The following is an 18418-nucleotide window of genomic DNA, read 5'->3' on the forward strand; positions in this document are numbered from 1 at the left end:
GCTTGGCCAAAAATAAGTTTTGGTGCAAGATAAATCAGAACATACCAGCATAGAGAACTGCTCTCCACTGCTTCCAACAAAAGGGGTGGGAGAAGCTGGGCTCCTGTAAGTGAAATCAAAATTCAAATTCCTCTTGAAATAGCTTACAAGACAGAAAGCATAATTACGTAGTTCGCATACACAATAGCTTCTAGATGTATTCGCTTGGCTCATGCGACAACTCCAGTGCAGGGAAAAACGGGGCTTGTGCGGATCAGGAAACAAAGGCATAATTCAACGAGCTATTCCATGAGTAAAGACAGAGAATGTACTCTAGAGAGAAAAGATGACAGAGTAATTCATCATCTGAAGGACAGTTCCTGTTTAACTAACAGACCAAGCAACATGTCTAATCACAGTGAACGAGCACGCATAAGAGGGAGGGGGTGCAGGGGCACTGTTAAACGAAAAAATCATATTCTCTTCATAAAACAAGACAAACTCAGAAAATTGTCAAAATGTCATTTTGGTCTTTATTTTTTGGACGTGTAGCGTGTTTTCATAAATCAGTTTCATATGTGCTAGTTTGTGTAATATCAAGAGAAATACAGTATTATTTTTCATAAATTCCTCGTCACTGCAAGTTCACTTTCAAATTAATGGAAGTAGCAGGGTCGAACAATATGTTTGCGCATACTGACCAGTGCAACACCGACAGTTACAATTAAGGTATCCAGGAAGCCTGAAAATTAAGATTTACTAGAACAAGCAAATTTACCTCCATTTGTTAAAACCAAAGGAACTAATTTTGATTTGCAAATTACATATTTTACATGCAAATAGTTTAAATCCCATTTCCATCTGAAATAAATGGCCATCTTGAAAATATGCTGAGAAACAAAAATGTAAGAACCAACGGTAGTATGCCCTTAAAAATTGCTGAAGAGAATAAATAAAAACACGGGTTACTGTTTCTTGCTTTTTCGTGATTATTGGCACTGCTTATTTCATATTTATATAAATCAATTTCTGTGCAAAAAAATCCCTAAGATTTTAATGGTTTGGGTCAGCCCATTTTTAACAAAAGAGCCCTCAACTTGCAGGTTTTAAAAATCGCATTGCATTTGTGTTTTAGCACAAAACAAAAATCGTATTTCTTATGTATCAGTGGCAACCGGTTAATAGGCATGTTAAGATACCTTTTTAAAAAAGAAGCTTTGTGAGTGTTGTCGTTAAAAAAAAAGGAAACCAATCCTGTACAGAATCCCAATACTGCCAGCATCTTCCTAGTGCGCCACGAGCGCCTCTTTCTTTTGACTTCACAGTCCTTTATCACAAAAACGTATTCTAAGGAGTTCAAGGAGTTAATAAGACACACCATGTGGATAATTTGGGGTTTAAAAACCCATGGCTCTGGGCAACAACGATTACAGTTAACAACAGACAACCACAAAGAGACTGTGTTTCTACAATTTTCAGACTCAATTTGCTATAAATAAAACATTCTGGGGTGAAGATTTCTGCACACTGACAATACTTCTCAGACATCAGCTAGGCCACAAGTGAAGGGAAGTGACTTCTATCAAAGGTCGAGGAGATTAACAGCTGAGTTGGAGATGGCACACCTTGTCCGTTCTGCTCGGAAAATATGAAGGCATTTACAGGGGACTCAATTATGCCTGGGAAGACTTGGAGGGTTTCTCTGCACTATTGTCAACAGTGATATCGGTCCCTAGTATTTCAGAAGCAAAAAGGTTTTTCATAAGCACAAATTAAGACGAAGGCTCTACCTAGAATGCATATGACCAGATCAAAGAAATCGGAGTCTGCCGATCATTTTTTTTTCCTGGCATTGGAAGCCTGAGTGTTTTTGGCATGTTAGACAGTTTACCATTTTGTTAACTGTGACTACGGTGAAGTGAGCCACCCAAGTGATACACAAAGAACATCTGAATGCGCCCCGGTCCTTAATAGCAGGATGTGTCGAGTTCATTGTTCTACACGCAGTAGGTGCTTAAAACATGCTCATAACTGATGGACCATTTTGCTCAAGAATCCCGCTGACGGTCTGTAACACTTACTGAGCGCACCAAATGAATGTCTAAGAACACGACTTCAATGACTAAAATGTTTATGAAAAGGACTCAAAAACAGTTCATATCGTTGTTGTACTTCCCGAAAGAAAACCTGTAAACATCTGGTGAATGTCTAGTTAATGGTAGAACATTTAAAATTGGCCAAAAAATGCCCAGAAAACATTTGGCCCTTCAGCACCCAAAAGCTCCCAAAATATAATTTTAAAACATCTCTGTTAGAGGGACTTCAGTAGTCTGAAAAATTTCATACCTGAGTGGCTTCAATGTTCTCTCCTAAATCTTAAGTAAGTGCAAGGAGTTTCTACACTCAGGAATTGCATAAGTTTTTATCTTTCCTCAAAATAAAACATTGAATGATATAGAGGTAGCATAACTTACTAAAGTAACGTTAAAAAAAAAGCAAGAAAAAAAGCAAAGTTATTTTCAATCATCTTACTAGAACTATTACAAATGTGTAAAACCTTACAATCCAGGCTTTCTTCTACCTGGGTTTAGACATCTCATTATTCTCGCCCCCTTTTTTACTTTAAGGATATTGATGAGTCCAGGAGCCCTGTGGCATCTATTGCGACATCGATGACAGAATCCGGAGTCATCCATCTCAGGAAAAGGAGGAAGAGAAAGTTGAATACAGCCAACAAAGCAAAAATGCAGCCTGTTACTGGGCCACAGTGAGAGATGAGTCTGTCCAGTCGTTTGTCCATCGGTAACACAGCTTCTCCTGCCACGAGGTCGTACACCTGGCGGGAGAGAGGCCGAGAGTGAGCGCTCTGACCCACAAGAAATGACGACCTGCACGGACCAGGAATGCGTTATAGATGCAAACGGGAGGTGCTTGCATTTCGTTGTCGTTGTTTTAGTAAGGATGTGATTAATGAAACCAAAGTAATTACTGCCATGTGATTCAACGCTTATGGAGTGCTGCTTCTGGACAAAACACGGGGCTAGAAACTGCATCACACAAAGACGAATAGGCCAGGGTTCCTGTCCCCTAGGAGATCGCCATCAATTCTAACCAACTAAGAGAATTCCAAAGTCCTGAGAAGTTGGAACCGTTTTTCAGGTCACCTCTGTCGAGGCCATATTTAATTCAGCAGTGACTTCCTGAAGCAGGACTGGCCTTCTAAGATTCCTTGACTTGGCTAAGCAGCTCTTCTGGCTGGCTGGCAGACATCAACCACCATCAGAGGGCTCTAACCTAGGGCGCTTCTGGGTACAGAGAGGCTCTTCTTTCCACAGCCTTGTGAGGCTGTGTTGCTGAGCACGGATGGTGAGACTATACAGAACCACTTTGTGGACTCCAAATAAAAGGGAGGGGGGAAAGACAGGGGAAAGTTTAGCACATGGCATAAAGTCAGACGGTTTTGGCAAACAAAACAACGTTCACTGCTGCGAACCGGTATAGTAGGTGCCTTGCTGTTTGTTTGGAAGCGTGGCTAAGCACGAAACTCAGAAATATTTTAAAAACAAAGATCCATAAACATACTTAGTTTCGAACACATAAATGAAGCCAGCATTTATCTGTTTCGATTGCACTGGAGCATGACTTGTGGTCATTGTCACACAGTGGACCTGTGAGCCATCTCCTTTGGAACTCAGGACGGCTGGGACATGCAGGGCGGGCTCTACACGCCAGCAGCCTCTGGAAAGGTACAGCCTGTTTCCAGCTAGCTCTTCTACCCTCAAAACATCTGGAATACATTTCAGTCCGTAATTGTGCTGAGACTGGTGAATTAGAACAGTTGACAAAATATATTTCCAGCATGAACTCCAATTTAATTTCTTTCATCAATTTTCTAAATAAGCACAGTTAAACTATGGAGGAGGGTTGCAAAGGATCAAAACGGCCTGTGCAGAACAGGTAGAATTAAGAGAACGACTATAAATTCTCTATTGCCGCTTTTTATCTGTGGTCTTTCCAACATCTGTCGTGAGCATTCTGACTCCTAACTTACTATGTTCTCAATCAGTGCAGAGATGCAAAAATCCTTTTCCCATAGAAAATCAAGGTATTTAGCCAAGGTGACGCAAGAATTTTGGGAAGCAGCCTGAATTAAACATTTGTTTTAACATCGCCGCCATTGGACTAAGCAAAGCCAGGTGTTTTCTAATAGACTGCCTGATTTAGAATTAGAAACAGCCCCAAGAAAATGTCTAAGAGTAGCTATTAGTATCAGTCTGGCCCTTAATGGTTTTGACTTCTAGAAAATTCGGTAACTTCCTTACGCCCACTTTAATGAAAGCTCTAGATGGCATTACTGCTATTTTCAGATGTCAAACGCAACAAGTTGACTAGAAACTCAGCCCAGCATATACCAAAAGCAGTACATAGTACATTACTTTTCATCTGAAGAGACTTTATAAACTTAAGCAACAGAAAGGGTAAACCTATGCAAGAAAAAGCAAAGATGTACGTGAAATGCCAAGAATTTAGACACAACCTTCAAATACCCTCTGCTTAGCATGACATACTTTTTCAGTTCTTTCCGCAACATTCCTCCAGGTGTAGAAAGTCTTTACTACGTTATGAATATTTTCGGGAGCCGGCAATGCTCCTGACTTCAGCTGGGAAATCGCTTTTTCCAAACCCTCGCACAAGGACTTGACAGAAGGCTCACATAGAATGATAAGATTTTCTGGAAGTACTTCAGGAATTCCACCAACCCTGGTACTTACAACCTTAAAAAGAGAAAAAGAATATATAATATACCATAATTCCTAAATTCCTATCTCAGGAAAATCAGCAAAACCAACTTAAATTAAAAGTTAATACAGAATGTATGTGCTTGTTTTTCAAAATACAAGTATAGGAACCCCAACAATGTAAGCCCTCAAAGATTTTTACCTGTAAACCACAACTGGCTGCTTCCACAATTGCCATGCAGAATGCTTCAGTAAGGGAAGTGTTAAGAAAAATATGTCCTTGAACTAAGACATTTCTAACATCCTTGTGTTCTAAGGCTCCCAAAAGACGCACTCTGATTTTTGAAATGAGAGAAGAAAAGAAGGGAGTGAAAATCATGCTAGAAAAGAAATATCATTTAGAAGCCAAGTGTGCTATTCATATTATACTTAGATTATTGCTGGTTCTAGTATCTTCCACCGTAAAAGATTAATACCCCAAATTCTGATCTAAGAGAGTCTTTTTAAGCTATGTGCTTAAAACTCACACAGCTAACATATTTCTAACTTTGGTCACGCACACAAATTTCAACTTCTCCAAAATTCGTTGGCATTTAGTGAGAATATCGATATACTTTGGACAGGACGGGGGAGGGAAGAGAGCCAAGGGATGGACATCTTGTCATTTTTTTTTCTTTGAATAAATGTCACTCTTTGAGGCAAAAGAAGGAACTGCGAAAAAAATATATATACTTTGGAGAGTAAATATTAAAGAGTCATTTCTAAACAGAAAAAGGCCTGTTTTAAATTGATGCTTCACAGCAAACATCATTCTAAGTTACTGAGAAAGGGAAGCATTTGAATCTGTATGTGCAGGACAATTTACATGATTTGGGTCATGCTATATACAGCAGAACTCAGCAAGGCTTGAAAATCTACGAACATTTCCAAAGTGGTTGTTTTGTGTGTGTGTGTGTGTGTGTGTGTGTGTGTGCACGTGCATACACACGTGCCTTCTAGGGTACTTCCAACCACTGCCCCCAAAAGTCAAATAATACTGGACTAGCAAAAAAAAATTAGACTGTGATTTTTTTTAAACTAAGGTTTCCCGTTTTATACACATTAAAAAAAAAATAGGCCTTGCATTACATTTTTACATCAAGTGCATGTAGGAGAAGCAGCCCACTTAACAGACACACGGAGCCAAAATGGAATTTAGGTAACATATTTTCTCATCCAAGACAATACAGAATCCAATACCTGTCATGTAGCTGGTACCTTTCTCGTACTTCTTCCAAAATGATTCTCTTAGGTCCCTCTCCTCCAATTATGAAATTTAAATCTGGATATTTCTGACAGAGTTCAGGTATTATACCACTAAGCAAATCAGTCCCTGAAAATATAAAATAGAGTTGAATGCTGGAAATATTAACATTGAAACTTAAAAAAAATTAATCAGAACTGAGAAACCACTCACTTTGGAAAGTATTAGCTATGCCCTCCTTAAGTGGAGAAGCTAACTCTCAAACCTTTCCTAGGAAGGTAGAATGTCCCAACTACCAGTGGTCTCCTAAAACTTGCAGATCTTACAGATACATCCGTTGACATCCACTGTTACCCAATACGGGGACTACTGTGTTTCATTCTAACATAATATTCTTAAAGTTACTCACTCGCATTTCTGCATTACCTACATCTAAAAAAGGTATTTGAGCTAGCTAATGCTTAAAATTTTCTACACAGCCGGACAGCTGACTGGAGATCTAGGTCGTCTCGACCGTTTTAGAAGCAAGCTCTTTGATCATGGGGAAGTTTTCTGATATAGAAAATGAAGAGACCGGATGTACCTGAAGTCCAAGGTCTCTTTCAGCAACGAAATTTCTATGTCTGTGTTCCACTTCCCACCACAGGAAGGGGCTAAGCCACAAAGTGGAACCACAGCCTTGGCTTTGGTGAGAAGGCAGTTTGTAAGGAGGGTCTTTTAATGAACCCCATACTATTAGCCAAATGTAAGAGTAGTCTGTCCAAACCTGCCGAAGCCCACTTCCCTTGAATGAGTAAATGCAGGTGGCAGGACCTCAACTGCCAGATCCTTGCAGTACGGAGAACAAAAGGGTGCATCTTGGTTCCTTTGTTTCTTTAATGAAACGTTTTTCTTACAATACATAAACCAACCTCAGGTGATATAAAGCAGTAGCAAAAACCATGCCCTACCAGTCTGAAAGTGGCTATCCAAAGTGACAGCAATATTGACACTATTTGGGAATTTAGTTCATTAACAACTATAAACTGGACACATTCGAAAGTAAAAGTAAATGTAAAATAACCCAGTTAAAGTTTATTAATTTAAGAAATGCATACATACACACGCACATACATAAGAATTGCACTTTTTCTATCCATCTTCCCAAATACAGGCAGATGAGTTATTTAAAAAGATGGTGGGAGAAATCATTTATACAGGGTCCTTTTTATTAAATAATTCAAAGTAGGATTTAAGTAAACTCCGCCAGTATTTTCCAAATATGATTGCATTAGCAAACATAAATTCACATGCGGCTTTTCTGAATTATGAAGGCTTCTCATTAAAATCTCAGCTACCTTTGTTTCGAGACAATTACAAAATCCATCGGCTGGATTTCTACCTAAACCAGAAGGTGGCTTAACGACTTTTAACATTTAGCTTCCTTTAATTCTTTCATTTTTCTTTCCTTTCCTTCTCCCTTCTAATACGAAGGTTAAGAACCCATTCTTCAACTGAAAAGTGCAACGCATACACAGTAATAATCCTAAGAGCTGATAAAAACTAGTCACATCTGCTGAGTGCTTACTACATCAGGCTACGTCCCTTAAGTGCATCATGTCATTTAATCCGGACAACCACCTTATAAGAAATGGAACTGATGAATATTATCAATGATCTATAATATTATTCTAAGAATAAAAGGTTTTTCCCAAATGATAAAAGATACTCTCCTGACTCTGAGAAGTGTCTAACACAATGGAACACAGAAAAGGGCTTTCAATTGCCAGAGTCACACAAAATGGACAAAGAAAAATCATGATTCGAACTTTTAAAGCTCAGTCTAACAATATTTTAAAGACTCGAATCAGTCTGCATATACCTAGACGCTGGGCCAGAGGTGAGGGGAACAGGAGCCCTTAACTCAAGAGCTGAACTCATGTTTGTCATCTCTGATACTTACTGTGTAACCTGAGCGAGTTACTTACCCTCTCTGAGACTCAGTTTCTTTGTTACATGCAGATAACATCTACCCTACAGATGTTGGGAGAGTCAAGTGAGGTACTGTACCATGCACAGGCTTTATCAACTGCAGAATACAAATGGAAGTTGTCATTACCACCGCAGCAGGAAGTGGGGCGAGCCTGCGCGCACACGGGAGCACGGTGACACCCTGACTGAGAGCACAACGGGCTCTAGAGAAGAGGGAGGACAGCAGCCAGAAGACCTGGGTGATAAGAACTGGGACTTAGCCTCTCTCACTCAATACGTGGCAGCGGGCCTTTGAGAGCTGGTCCAAAGGAACACCTCCTATGGAAATTAATTAGTTAATAAGTAACGGACCATAAATACAGCTACTCACTTTTGGGCTATGGACGCGGCCATTCCTTCTGAGAATGTTAACTTTTTGCACCGTGTCTGGCATACGGAGAGGGTTCAATATTTGTTAAAGTACTAAATTGAGAACAGGACAGGCCATACCTTCGCTCTGTGGCTGGTGGTTAACTCAGCTGGTTAAAATACCATCGCTCGCGAAGTCAAGGTAACAGGTTTAATCTTTGTACAAACTGTTTTGCTCTGATTCTCGACCACATGTGTATCACACGCTCAATCGGCTAGCTAGCTCCCGAAGGTGATTAAAAGACAAACTAGGCACGTTTTCTAAGTCATGACAAACACATCACCAATATCCCAAGAGGGATTCAGACCAGAGAATGCCAGTCCAGTTACATCTTCTTGATTCAAAAAAGCAAGCACATCACGAGAGCATGCCTTCACCCCAGAAAACGTTCAGTGGTTTTCCCACCAACCTGCTCGATCAACCAAGGCTCTGTTCCAAATGGAAAGCCTACTGACCAAGGCCCGTGCGTGGATTTCGGACCGCTCCCTAGCGCACCGGGATGCTGCTGATCCCACCGCTGCACTTCCTGCCCACCAACAATCAGCTGCATTAGTCCACGCATCTGATGCCAGCTACACTTGCTATCGCGTTGGGACATTTAGTTAAACAGCACATAAACAGACGGAATAAGTTTCTATGAAACTAATCTGAATGGTTCGAAATATTCAACAAAGCGAAGTTAGGGAGAAAAGCTCTAGTCAGATTAAACCACTACATAAAACCAAAAACCAGTTAAGAATCCAGAAGTACGTTACTTCATACACTGTTACGTTCTCGCCCCACTTACAAGGAACCCAAATTGGCAACGATAAATTATCCTTTTTGAAGGAGACTGTGCCAGAAAGTTGATGCAGCTCCAAGCGGTAGACCAGTACTCTTACGCCTGCAGGCCAACCTCAGACTATTGGCAATTCAGTGCATGTTAATAACATTTGGGGTTAAACTCAAGTATTTAAGGAAGGGTACCTGTTATCTTTTTAATAATTCCCTACTTGGAGTGACAGTTTTGATTACTAGACAAGTTTTCAAATACTACCCTGAAGACCAGTTAGGTTTTGAACCAGACTGTTCCAGGCTTCTAGTACATGAGGCTCTATGAATGCTACTGCGGGGTCAAGTGCTGCGGAGGCACTAAAAAAAAAAAAATATCCTCCTTGGTAATGGCAGACACTTATCAAATACCAACTGGCCTAAGTACTTTAAAGGAACCATCACTGAATCCTCACAAGAGTCCCCTTGTGGCCCAAACCATACAAATGAAAAAACTGAGACTCAGAGATGTTAAGTAGCTTGTCCTCAATCACACAACAGGATGCAGCCAGGATCAGACTCCAGGCTGTCTAATCCCCTGCCTTCACCACTTACCTGCCTACATGCTCTTAATGTCTAAATCTGCAATGAGATGAAATAAGCAAGCTGCCAAAGAGCCACGTGGGGGACAAGTTCATTGATTTTGAGGATACCGATAAAACACAGGACAGTTGTAAATCAAAATATTCATGAGGATCACCCCTGAACAGTATAGTTACAGCTGATTTTAGTTTCACCCCTGTGCTTTTCTGAGTTTTCCAAAATACCTACAATGAAAGACATGACTTTTGCCATTAGAAAGAAATGGCTAGTGGTGGGCTCAGCCTTTTACTTCTTATCACACATATGGGGCTGTTTTAACTTTAAAAAGACCTGACCTATTAAACATCAGATTACTGTTTTTATCTTTAAATAACTATTAAAGCATCGAAGGTGGGCAGGCACCGGGGGGGGGGGGGGGGGGGGGAGTGGGCAGCATTCACTACCACTCCAGAAATTTATTTTTGAATGTATATTACACCTTTCTTTGCTGTATTTAATGCAGAAGTAGTTATGAAACCATAGAACAAAACGAAAAGCCAAACAATCATTACATTCAAGTATTCAACAGCTTTCTACAAGAAAAAAAAAGTCTGTGCAGTGCAATTGTAGCTATCATTTCATTACCTTTTCTGTAAACAAGTCTGCTGACAACAACAATAGTTATTATACTATCATGCCTCCTAAATGGGTCTGGAGTGAAGTCAGTAGGATCTACAGCATTAGGAATGACGGACACTATTTCAGGATTCAGTGCTGCTCTTAGCACAGTGTTTTCCTTACTAGTATAAGAGACACAAATTATGTGGTTTGTGTCACAAAGAGACACAGTTAGAAGCTTGTTTGTAAGCACCGAGCTGACATCAGCAAATCCGAAAAGGGAATGGTCCGTGAAGACTGTCTGGAGCCCCATGGTCTTGGCGTGGAAGAGGGCATCATGGGCCATGGCAGAAAAAGAACTATGTGAATGGATTATCGTGACTCTCTCCCGAACAAATATGTACCTGAGCAATGGCAGACTGTGAAAGAGGGTCGTGGCTGTAGATTGGTTGTACATGACTTTCAGAGGCAAGTAATAGACTTTGAGGCCATTAGTGAGGTAACGGATGCCTTTCCGATTTCCGTAAGCATGGGTGACAATTATGACTTTATGCCCTCTTTCAATCAGGCACTGAGAGAGCTGGTAAATGTGGCTTTCCACGCCTCCCATGTTAGGATAGAAAAAGTCCGACACCATGCATATATTATGGGTACGGGTCCTACATGTGGAGAGACTTCCAGGGCTAACACAGGAGTGCAGAGACGAGGAGGGCTGGCCTCGCCCACCTCCTCCTCTATAAGCCATGCGGAGATGGTTTAGGCATTTGTCCTTAGAGCAACTTGGTTATGTGTTGTCTAGTACCTGAAAGAGAGAGTAAAACAAGATCTCAGCTCAGCGACAAAATATATTACATTTTCCAAATCCAGACATAAACACTGTTTTATGCTAATGTACATTTGCTAGCTTTCCCCCTAGAACTAAAACACAAGCATATAATGAAATGACTCATCTGACATTTACTTGCTTAGTACTTCCTCTGCGCTCTACAACAAAACTTGATTCCACAATGCCCTTACATTTTAATTTTGCTTTAAAAATACTGCTATTCCTAATTTTTAAAAACTAGTTTGTTACATCACAGTGTAGAAGAATGTGCTAACAAACCAGTTCATTCCAATAATTAAATATATGGCTCTTTCCAGAAAAAGTTTGCCCGCCCTGCTCTAGAGCTTAAGCCACTGATGCGGCGAATCCCATACAATTTTGCTATTCACTTTTGTGGCTTATACTAAAATATACCTGGCATCCTAAGTATCTTTCTGACAGTAGCTTTTTCAAGGAGCGCCTACCACACATGCTACAAGCATCCATCTATGTTTTCCTCTTCCTTCTTCAAGAATGGCGATAAACTGCTTTCATTTTCTTTCTTAACCTTTCTTTCAGTTACACAGGCCTACTTCCAGAACTCTCTCTCTCTTTGGTTTAAAGTCTAAAGATAAAGGCTCAATTCGAGGTAGAGCAGATCTGGGGCTATTTCCTACATCTAAAGTAGGAAATATTGATCTCAGGGGTCCCCTAGATCCTTATCAGCACAAAATTCAGTCTTATTCACCTTATTCACAAAATTCACTCAATATTCAGTCTTATTACAGATTCTTAGTTTTAAAGCTAAAGAGTGTTTTGGAAAGCTAGTGACAATCTTCCTCAGATTTACAAATAAGATTTTCATACCTCCATAAACTGAACTACACAATGGAAAGCCATCCTAACGTTCTGTGTTTCTGATTTCACCTACAAACTAAGGAAATGCAAAGTAATTGCCTTTGTAAACTCTTAATTATCTATTCCTGCCAACAAAGTCATCTGTATTTTAAACACAGTCTCAGAAATACTCAGTAAGTGTTTGTTGACCTCAATTTATTAATTAAGATTCAAGATTACCAAATACTGCGATTCTTCCGTTTTGTACTTTGAAGAGGTTTCAGTAACATTTTCTTACTGTGGTTTGTCACCTAAACCTGAATTTCCAGTTGTATTCAATTTAAAAAGATGAGTGATTAAAAAAAACAAAGTGAGCAAAGAACCATCTGAAATTATCTGAAGTTTTGTCATTAACCTGCAAACACTTTGGAGTCTGCCTACTTCCATCCGGTTATCACGCCTAACATCTTTAAGGCGTAAAAGCTCAACAAACGGAACAATCACAGAATCTTAGATTTTAAATCCGACGAGAGGCTTGGAAATCCAGGAATACCTCCCTTGCTTTACAAAAGAGAAGCCAAACAAGTTGAGCGATTTGCCCAAGGTCTCCACCCAGACACTTAAGTGGCAAATGCGAGACGGCCGTAAATTTACAACCAGCCACGGTCAACGAATCCCTGGGCAGTCAGCAGTAGCCGCTCCCGAGGAGCCTTAGGAAGACCCCGCGGGCGCTTGGGTCAAGAGAACGTTGTTTCCACACCAACACCCACACCCTGGGCAATACCCCGGCTTCACTCCCGGCTCCACTCACTGGAGAGGTCACCGGAGAGCGCCAGGGCCAAGGAAGGGACGACCCCGTTCAACCACCGACCCCGCTGGAGTCAAGCGGGGTCTCGCCAGGCCCAAAAGGAGGATGATGGCCAGACAGTAGGCAGGTGTCTGAGGCTGGGGGTCCCGGAGCCCTTCACCCTGTCCGCCTCAATCTCGGCGGAACCGGCTCCAGCGCGGCCGCCCCAGCGAACCCTCAGCCCCGCTCGACTCCGAAGGTTCTCGACCCCTACTTCCGAGCTTCTAAACCTCGCCGGGTTCGCCCCTTCCATCGCCAGCCACACTCCCACGGGTGCTGCCCAGTCCCATCCGGAAGCGGACAAGAGCGCCGGCGCAGGGTCAGACGCGCACTTACCGGCAAGTCCCATGGCCGCCAGTGTCCGGACCTCCCGCGGCTGCAGCCAAAGTCCCACCCCGCTGCCCCGAAACACCAATCCGAGGCGTCCGCGCCCGAGCTCCGCGCCCCCGAGGCGGCCAATCGCAAAGATGCGCTGGCGTCACGTGCAGGAGCGCCGCTCGGTCCCCACCCTTCAGCGCGGGCGGTAACGTCAGCGCGCGTAGGCACATGTTTTCGCAATGTTCGGGGAGACTTGTTTTCTCTACATCGAAAGTAGTAGTCGGCGGTGTAACCTTTCTTATGAATTCTTAGTGTCACGAATCTCTAGAAGCCGTCCCCCGTCTCTTCTGACACAAGCAGCCTACCAGCAGCCTTCCTCAGGCTAAAGTCAGAAATCCCAGCGTGACTCGCTGCGAGCCTTTAGGGCTGCTGGGAGTTGTAGTCCGGTGGCTTTTGGAAGCGAAGCAGAACTTAGAAAACTCACTCCCAGGATGCACCGCACCTCTAAACCTGGATTCTGCTGGAGGTCGGGTGGGTTCGCGTCCTGGTTACCTAGTTACAGCGTCTCTTCTCTGGAATCCCGTTCTCTTTGGCTTGGGACTGGAGAGACTTTTGGGGCGGAAGGCTACCGGGGTCGTGGCGGCGTTGTGTTTGTGGTTATCTGTGCCAGCAGCAGAACCGAGCTTGTTCTTGAGCCCCCTGCTAGGGTTGCCTGATGTAGCAAATGAAAACACACAGCTAAAGAGTAAAATAAAATCAAGTTTTATAAAAATTTGAATTTCAGGTGAATACAGGTTATACAGGTATGTCCCAAACACTGGAGACTTTTTACTAAAAAAGTACTTGTTGTTGATCTGAAATTCAAACTTAACTGGGTATCTTGTGTTTTATGAGGCAACCCTACACTCTGAAGAAAAAACTCTGAGGTCTGACCTGAAATAGCAAGTCCCACTCAAACTGGTTCAACTGGCTGTGGTGGTGCTTGGCCAGGAAGCTAATGAATCCGTGGAAGTGGTCTGATGGCCACCCACCGCTTCTATTTGGTGCTTGGAGTTCCTCCAGCTCTGCCATGTGTACAATTTTGGGAAGAGATGCCTTCCTGAGCACTATCACTGTCATCCCTTTTAAGCCTGTAGAAGTCCTATTCATCCCCTGAAAATTTCAGCTCCTCTCTGATGCCCTCCTCAAGCCTCCTGAGGGAATCAGATCCTCTCTCTCTTTTGTGTTTTGATAATACTTTGGCCATATGCTGGTATAGCAGTTATCAGGTGATATTCAAGTTGTTTGCCTGGCTGCCAGGCCCTGTCCCCCTTGACCTGATCGTGGAAGACCTGTCTTCTTGGGCTCTCACACGGACATCTTTCTGAAAACTGGCAATTGAATTTGCTTGTTGAATGTCTGCCCTCCTGGCCAGATAGTAAGCTGAGTCAGGATTTGTTCCTGGTAATAGACATTGAGTAAGTTTTAGTTATATTAATGGACTTTTTAATCCAATACCAGTACAAATACATATACCCAATAAAATGTATTGAAAATATTTTATGGTGTGTACCATAGAAACATTACAGGTCAGGGGTGCCTGGGTGGCTCAGTCGGTTAAGCGTCTGACTCTTGGTTTCAGCTCTGGTCTTGATCTCATGGGTCATGGGATGGAGCCCAGTGTATGGCTCAGCACTCAGTGGGGAGTCTGCTTGAAGATTCTCTCCCCCTGCTCTTCCTCCATCCCTCTAAAACTAAATAAATCTTTTTTAAAAAAAATTACAGTTCAGTGATAGAATTCAAAGAACATTATGGTTGTAAGATTTGAAGTGCATCAGTGAGCTAACTTTCATGAGTTAAATTTATTTAAGTCAAGTAGGAATAGATACACTGCACTGGTTTAATATTGAAGCATCAGAAATAAAGATAATGAAGACTCAAGGATACTTAAAAGCTTAATAAAGTGCAGTTAGTTGCACAGACCGCACCAAACTACAGCATTGCTTTGGTCTCCTTTTCATTTTTACAATAGGTTTTAAGACACAGGGCGTGGGCAGAGACCCCAGAAAGCATAATAAGCCATTCACTGATCCCCTGGCTTGCCAGTGCCATAGTTCTAATCACAATACACATTTGAAATTCTAAGATCCTGGTGCCAATACTCCTTCAAAAGCGTTGTGATCTTTTTTCAAAACAGCATATTTTCTACCTTTATCATCAAACATTTACTGAGTGCCGACTCTGTAGAAGGCTTAGTGGGGAATACCAGAAATATTAAACATAGTCCCTATGTTTTAAACGTTTTTTGATTCCTTCTGTGCTTTTATATACCTTTTGCCGATGGTAAAAAGCAATCCACTTTCCTTGAAAGGTTCTTTGTGTTTTAAATACTGTGGAATAGGCTGACCTTTATAAATAATTAATAAAGGCACATGGTTGCTGAGTCTCTGTGGCAGGGGAGAGGGCTGAGAAGACTGCAGGCTGTTCCAATGAAGTGTGTAGGTTCTAGCAGTCTGAAAACATTGAAATCCATTCATCATGCTCCAGTCTCTGACATAGGCACTGAGCATTAAAGACAAACAAATCGTAATTCTGCACGTGGCTCACAATCTCAGGTGGGTATGAGACTCCATTTCTAGTCCATTAAAATGTAAAGCTGCTTTCTGAAAGTCAGAGCAAAGTTGTAGCATCAGGATTCAGCTATAAAACGAGGGATCATTCTAATTATCGTGTGCTGCCTAACATGTGGAATCAAGGTATGCTTTCAGAGAATTTTCTTAGAAACTACTAAAATGAAAGTGAAATACTTACCTGTGGTGTATTCTGAAGACACTGAGTGAAATATGAGGGCAGTCAGGACCAGTTGGGATATAAAATAACCTATACATGGAGAAGGTATAAAATAAAGGTCGATATCACCTTCCCTTGAAATCCAGCTCTTTGTAAATTTGGCTCCAAGTTCCCCTGGGTAATTTTGGAGTGGGAAGGCCACACATTTGTATCAAAAACTTGCTATCTATATGTAAGACACGAGGCAGGGAAATTCAGGCATGAATTTCCAAGGAACCAAGATGGCAGTAAGGCATATGTAAATACCTGTGAGAAAAGGTAGGAAATGGTAAGCACTGCAAAAGAAATACAAGAGAAACATTGGGAGTTCAGAGGGAAAGAGTATTTCTAGCTGGCAGCCTTTAGCATAGAAGTAAAAGGTGGCTCATGCAATTGTTGGGCACAAGATCATTCCAAGAACAACAGGAACAAGGTAGAGAGACAGGTGCTGACTGTCCAGTGTATACTGCTGTGCAGTCATACAGGGGATGAGGAGGGGAAGGGTTCAGGCAGGACAAGTGTGGCACTTCCAGCAAAGGTTGAAGCAAACTGGTGGAGGATCTTACTGAGCGAAATGGACTTATCTTGAGCCAGACTTGCAGCCAAAATAATATTTTCAATTACCATCTTGAGACGATTCACTCCTCCTCATTCTGCTTCAAAAAGAAAAGGAGATACAAGAAAATCAAAATGTTATAGCTGGGAGTTCAAAAAGAACAAACATTTCTGGGTACCAGAAAGAGAACCAAAATGCAAAATGGTAATCAGATCAAAGCCACCATAGGTCCCGGACTCTGTATGTGGAAGCAGGAAGACATGAACTGGGTTCGGCTCTTGAAAAATGACAAAGACTAGGGGCTCTGCCTGTGGCCAGAGACAGGAACCAGGCTTGTAGGAGGCGTTTACAATGGTGGCTTTCAATGAACCACCTTCCAAGGGTCACACTCTTATCTTATTCCCTCCCACACTGGCAGCAGGCTGGGCCACGTGACTTGGTTGTCCAGCAGGTCATCAGTAAAGGGGAGGCAGCAGAAGCTTAATTAGTAAGTGCTTTTGCATGGACGGATGTCCTAAGGATACTCTCTTCTTGATCGCCAAAGGCTATGCAGCAAAGAAACTCAGGCAAGATGCTGAATGATGAAAAGCCACCTGGAGAATGAGAGCTTGGGCTTCCACAAAATTAATGCGATACTTCTTTCTTATTTATTCGGTCCCTAATGAATGTAAGACATTGTTTTCACACTATGGATTATGGGTAAATTAGACAAAATCCAGCTCTTGATGACCAAATGACCCAATCCATTAAGGTCACAATTTTCACCAAACTACTACTTTCCTTGAAAGCCTTAAAATGGGGGCCTCCTGGCTGGCTCGGTCAGTAGCGCATGTGGCTCTTAATATCTGAGTCATGAGTTCAAGCCCCACATGGGGGATAGAATTTACTTAAAATACATTCTCCAGCCTTGTGTCTTAAATAATCAGGGACATCATGAAGCACTTGAGTTTACTGTGTTTGCTTTAAGCTCTTGAGGCTTCCCACATATTTTTTATTTTGCAACAAGTTGAGAATTTTCAGTCCACATTCCAAAGCTGTTAGTATGAAAAAGACACGGGTGTCAGTAGGCCAGTTACCCACCTCTACCCTGAGGACCAGCCCCATCCCAGCTCAGACACAGCCTACAGCCCTCGGGGATCCAAGTGCAAATCTCTTGGCAGTTACGGAGGGCTCGGGGCGCAAAGTCAGACAGCAAATAGTTTTGTCCCAGCCCAGAATTCTCTATTATATCCCCCATCTAAATGGCAGTTAGGAAGCCAGAGCCACTAACCAAAACACAGTTTTTAGGTGGTTTTAGGGGGGATCCAGGAATCCAGCATAAGCCAAGAACTTTGCTCACAGTCATGCCTCTCTCTTTCAGGATGATCCCTTTAATTTATAAATTACATTGTATTTTTCAAATTGTTTTCACGTATGGTAACTCAGGTGAAGTTAGCAACTCTGAGAGCAGGGAGATGGGATTATCCCCCACATTTGACAGGCGTGGAAACTGAGGGCCCATAGGGTTTCTCAGCCTCTTAAGATGAGGTGACAGAGCCCGTGCTTGGATTTAAACTCTCTTTATACCAAAGATGAGCAAAGTGACTCTTTCGTGCAGTGCCTGCTGTCTGCTGCCCCAGCTCTCAACGGAATTTGACCAACTGCTGCAGAGGAGGAATCAAATGAAGGAATGCAGCTAGGAATTGAAAGCTGATGCGTTATGTACGAGCCCTTTCAGAAGGCTAGGAATCAAACAGTGAAACTAGAAGGAAGAAGGCACTTTGGGTTGAAGGTCATAAGGCAGGGACAAGAGGAACAGTGACAGGAGAGGAATGACTGGGCCAACGCCAGCAAATGACAGCCATGATAATGGCACCACGCTGGGGACTGGTCCCAAGCCAGCTCCAGATCAGTCGTGTCCCCAGGGCAGGGACTGAGAACTAAAGCCAGGAAAGGAGCAGGGGTCCAGAGCCACAG

General features: G+C 42.3%; 1 protein-coding gene across 2 annotated transcripts; it reads right to left on the reverse strand.

Annotated features, from left to right (window-relative positions):
• Window positions 1-485: 485 nt before the first annotated feature.
• Window positions 486-13484, reverse strand: PIGA (phosphatidylinositol glycan anchor biosynthesis class A). 2 transcript variants are annotated; one of them, XM_032330353.1, is made up of 7 exons: window positions 13117-13484; window positions 10319-11093; window positions 5958-6090; window positions 4921-5053; window positions 4548-4754; window positions 2612-2815; window positions 486-2179 (listed from the first exon to the last, which is right to left on the reverse strand). In XM_032330353.1, exons 2-7 carry the CDS (start codon window positions 11034-11036, stop codon window positions 2135-2137), a joined length of 1440 nt encoding a protein of 479 aa, XP_032186244.1. In that variant the 5' UTR covers window positions 11037-11093; window positions 13117-13484; the 3' UTR covers window positions 486-2134. The 2 variants fall into 2 exon arrangements, with proteins under 2 accessions (XP_032186244.1, XP_032186245.1); XM_032330354.1 differs by having other exon boundaries at window positions 486-2815; window positions 13117-13483.
• Between the last annotated feature and the right edge of the window lie 4934 nt (window positions 13485-18418).

This window comes from Mustela erminea, chromosome X, assembly GCF_009829155.1.
Source record: "Mustela erminea isolate mMusErm1 chromosome X, mMusErm1.Pri, whole genome shotgun sequence".
Taxonomy (NCBI): domain Eukaryota; kingdom Metazoa; phylum Chordata; class Mammalia; order Carnivora; family Mustelidae; genus Mustela; species Mustela erminea.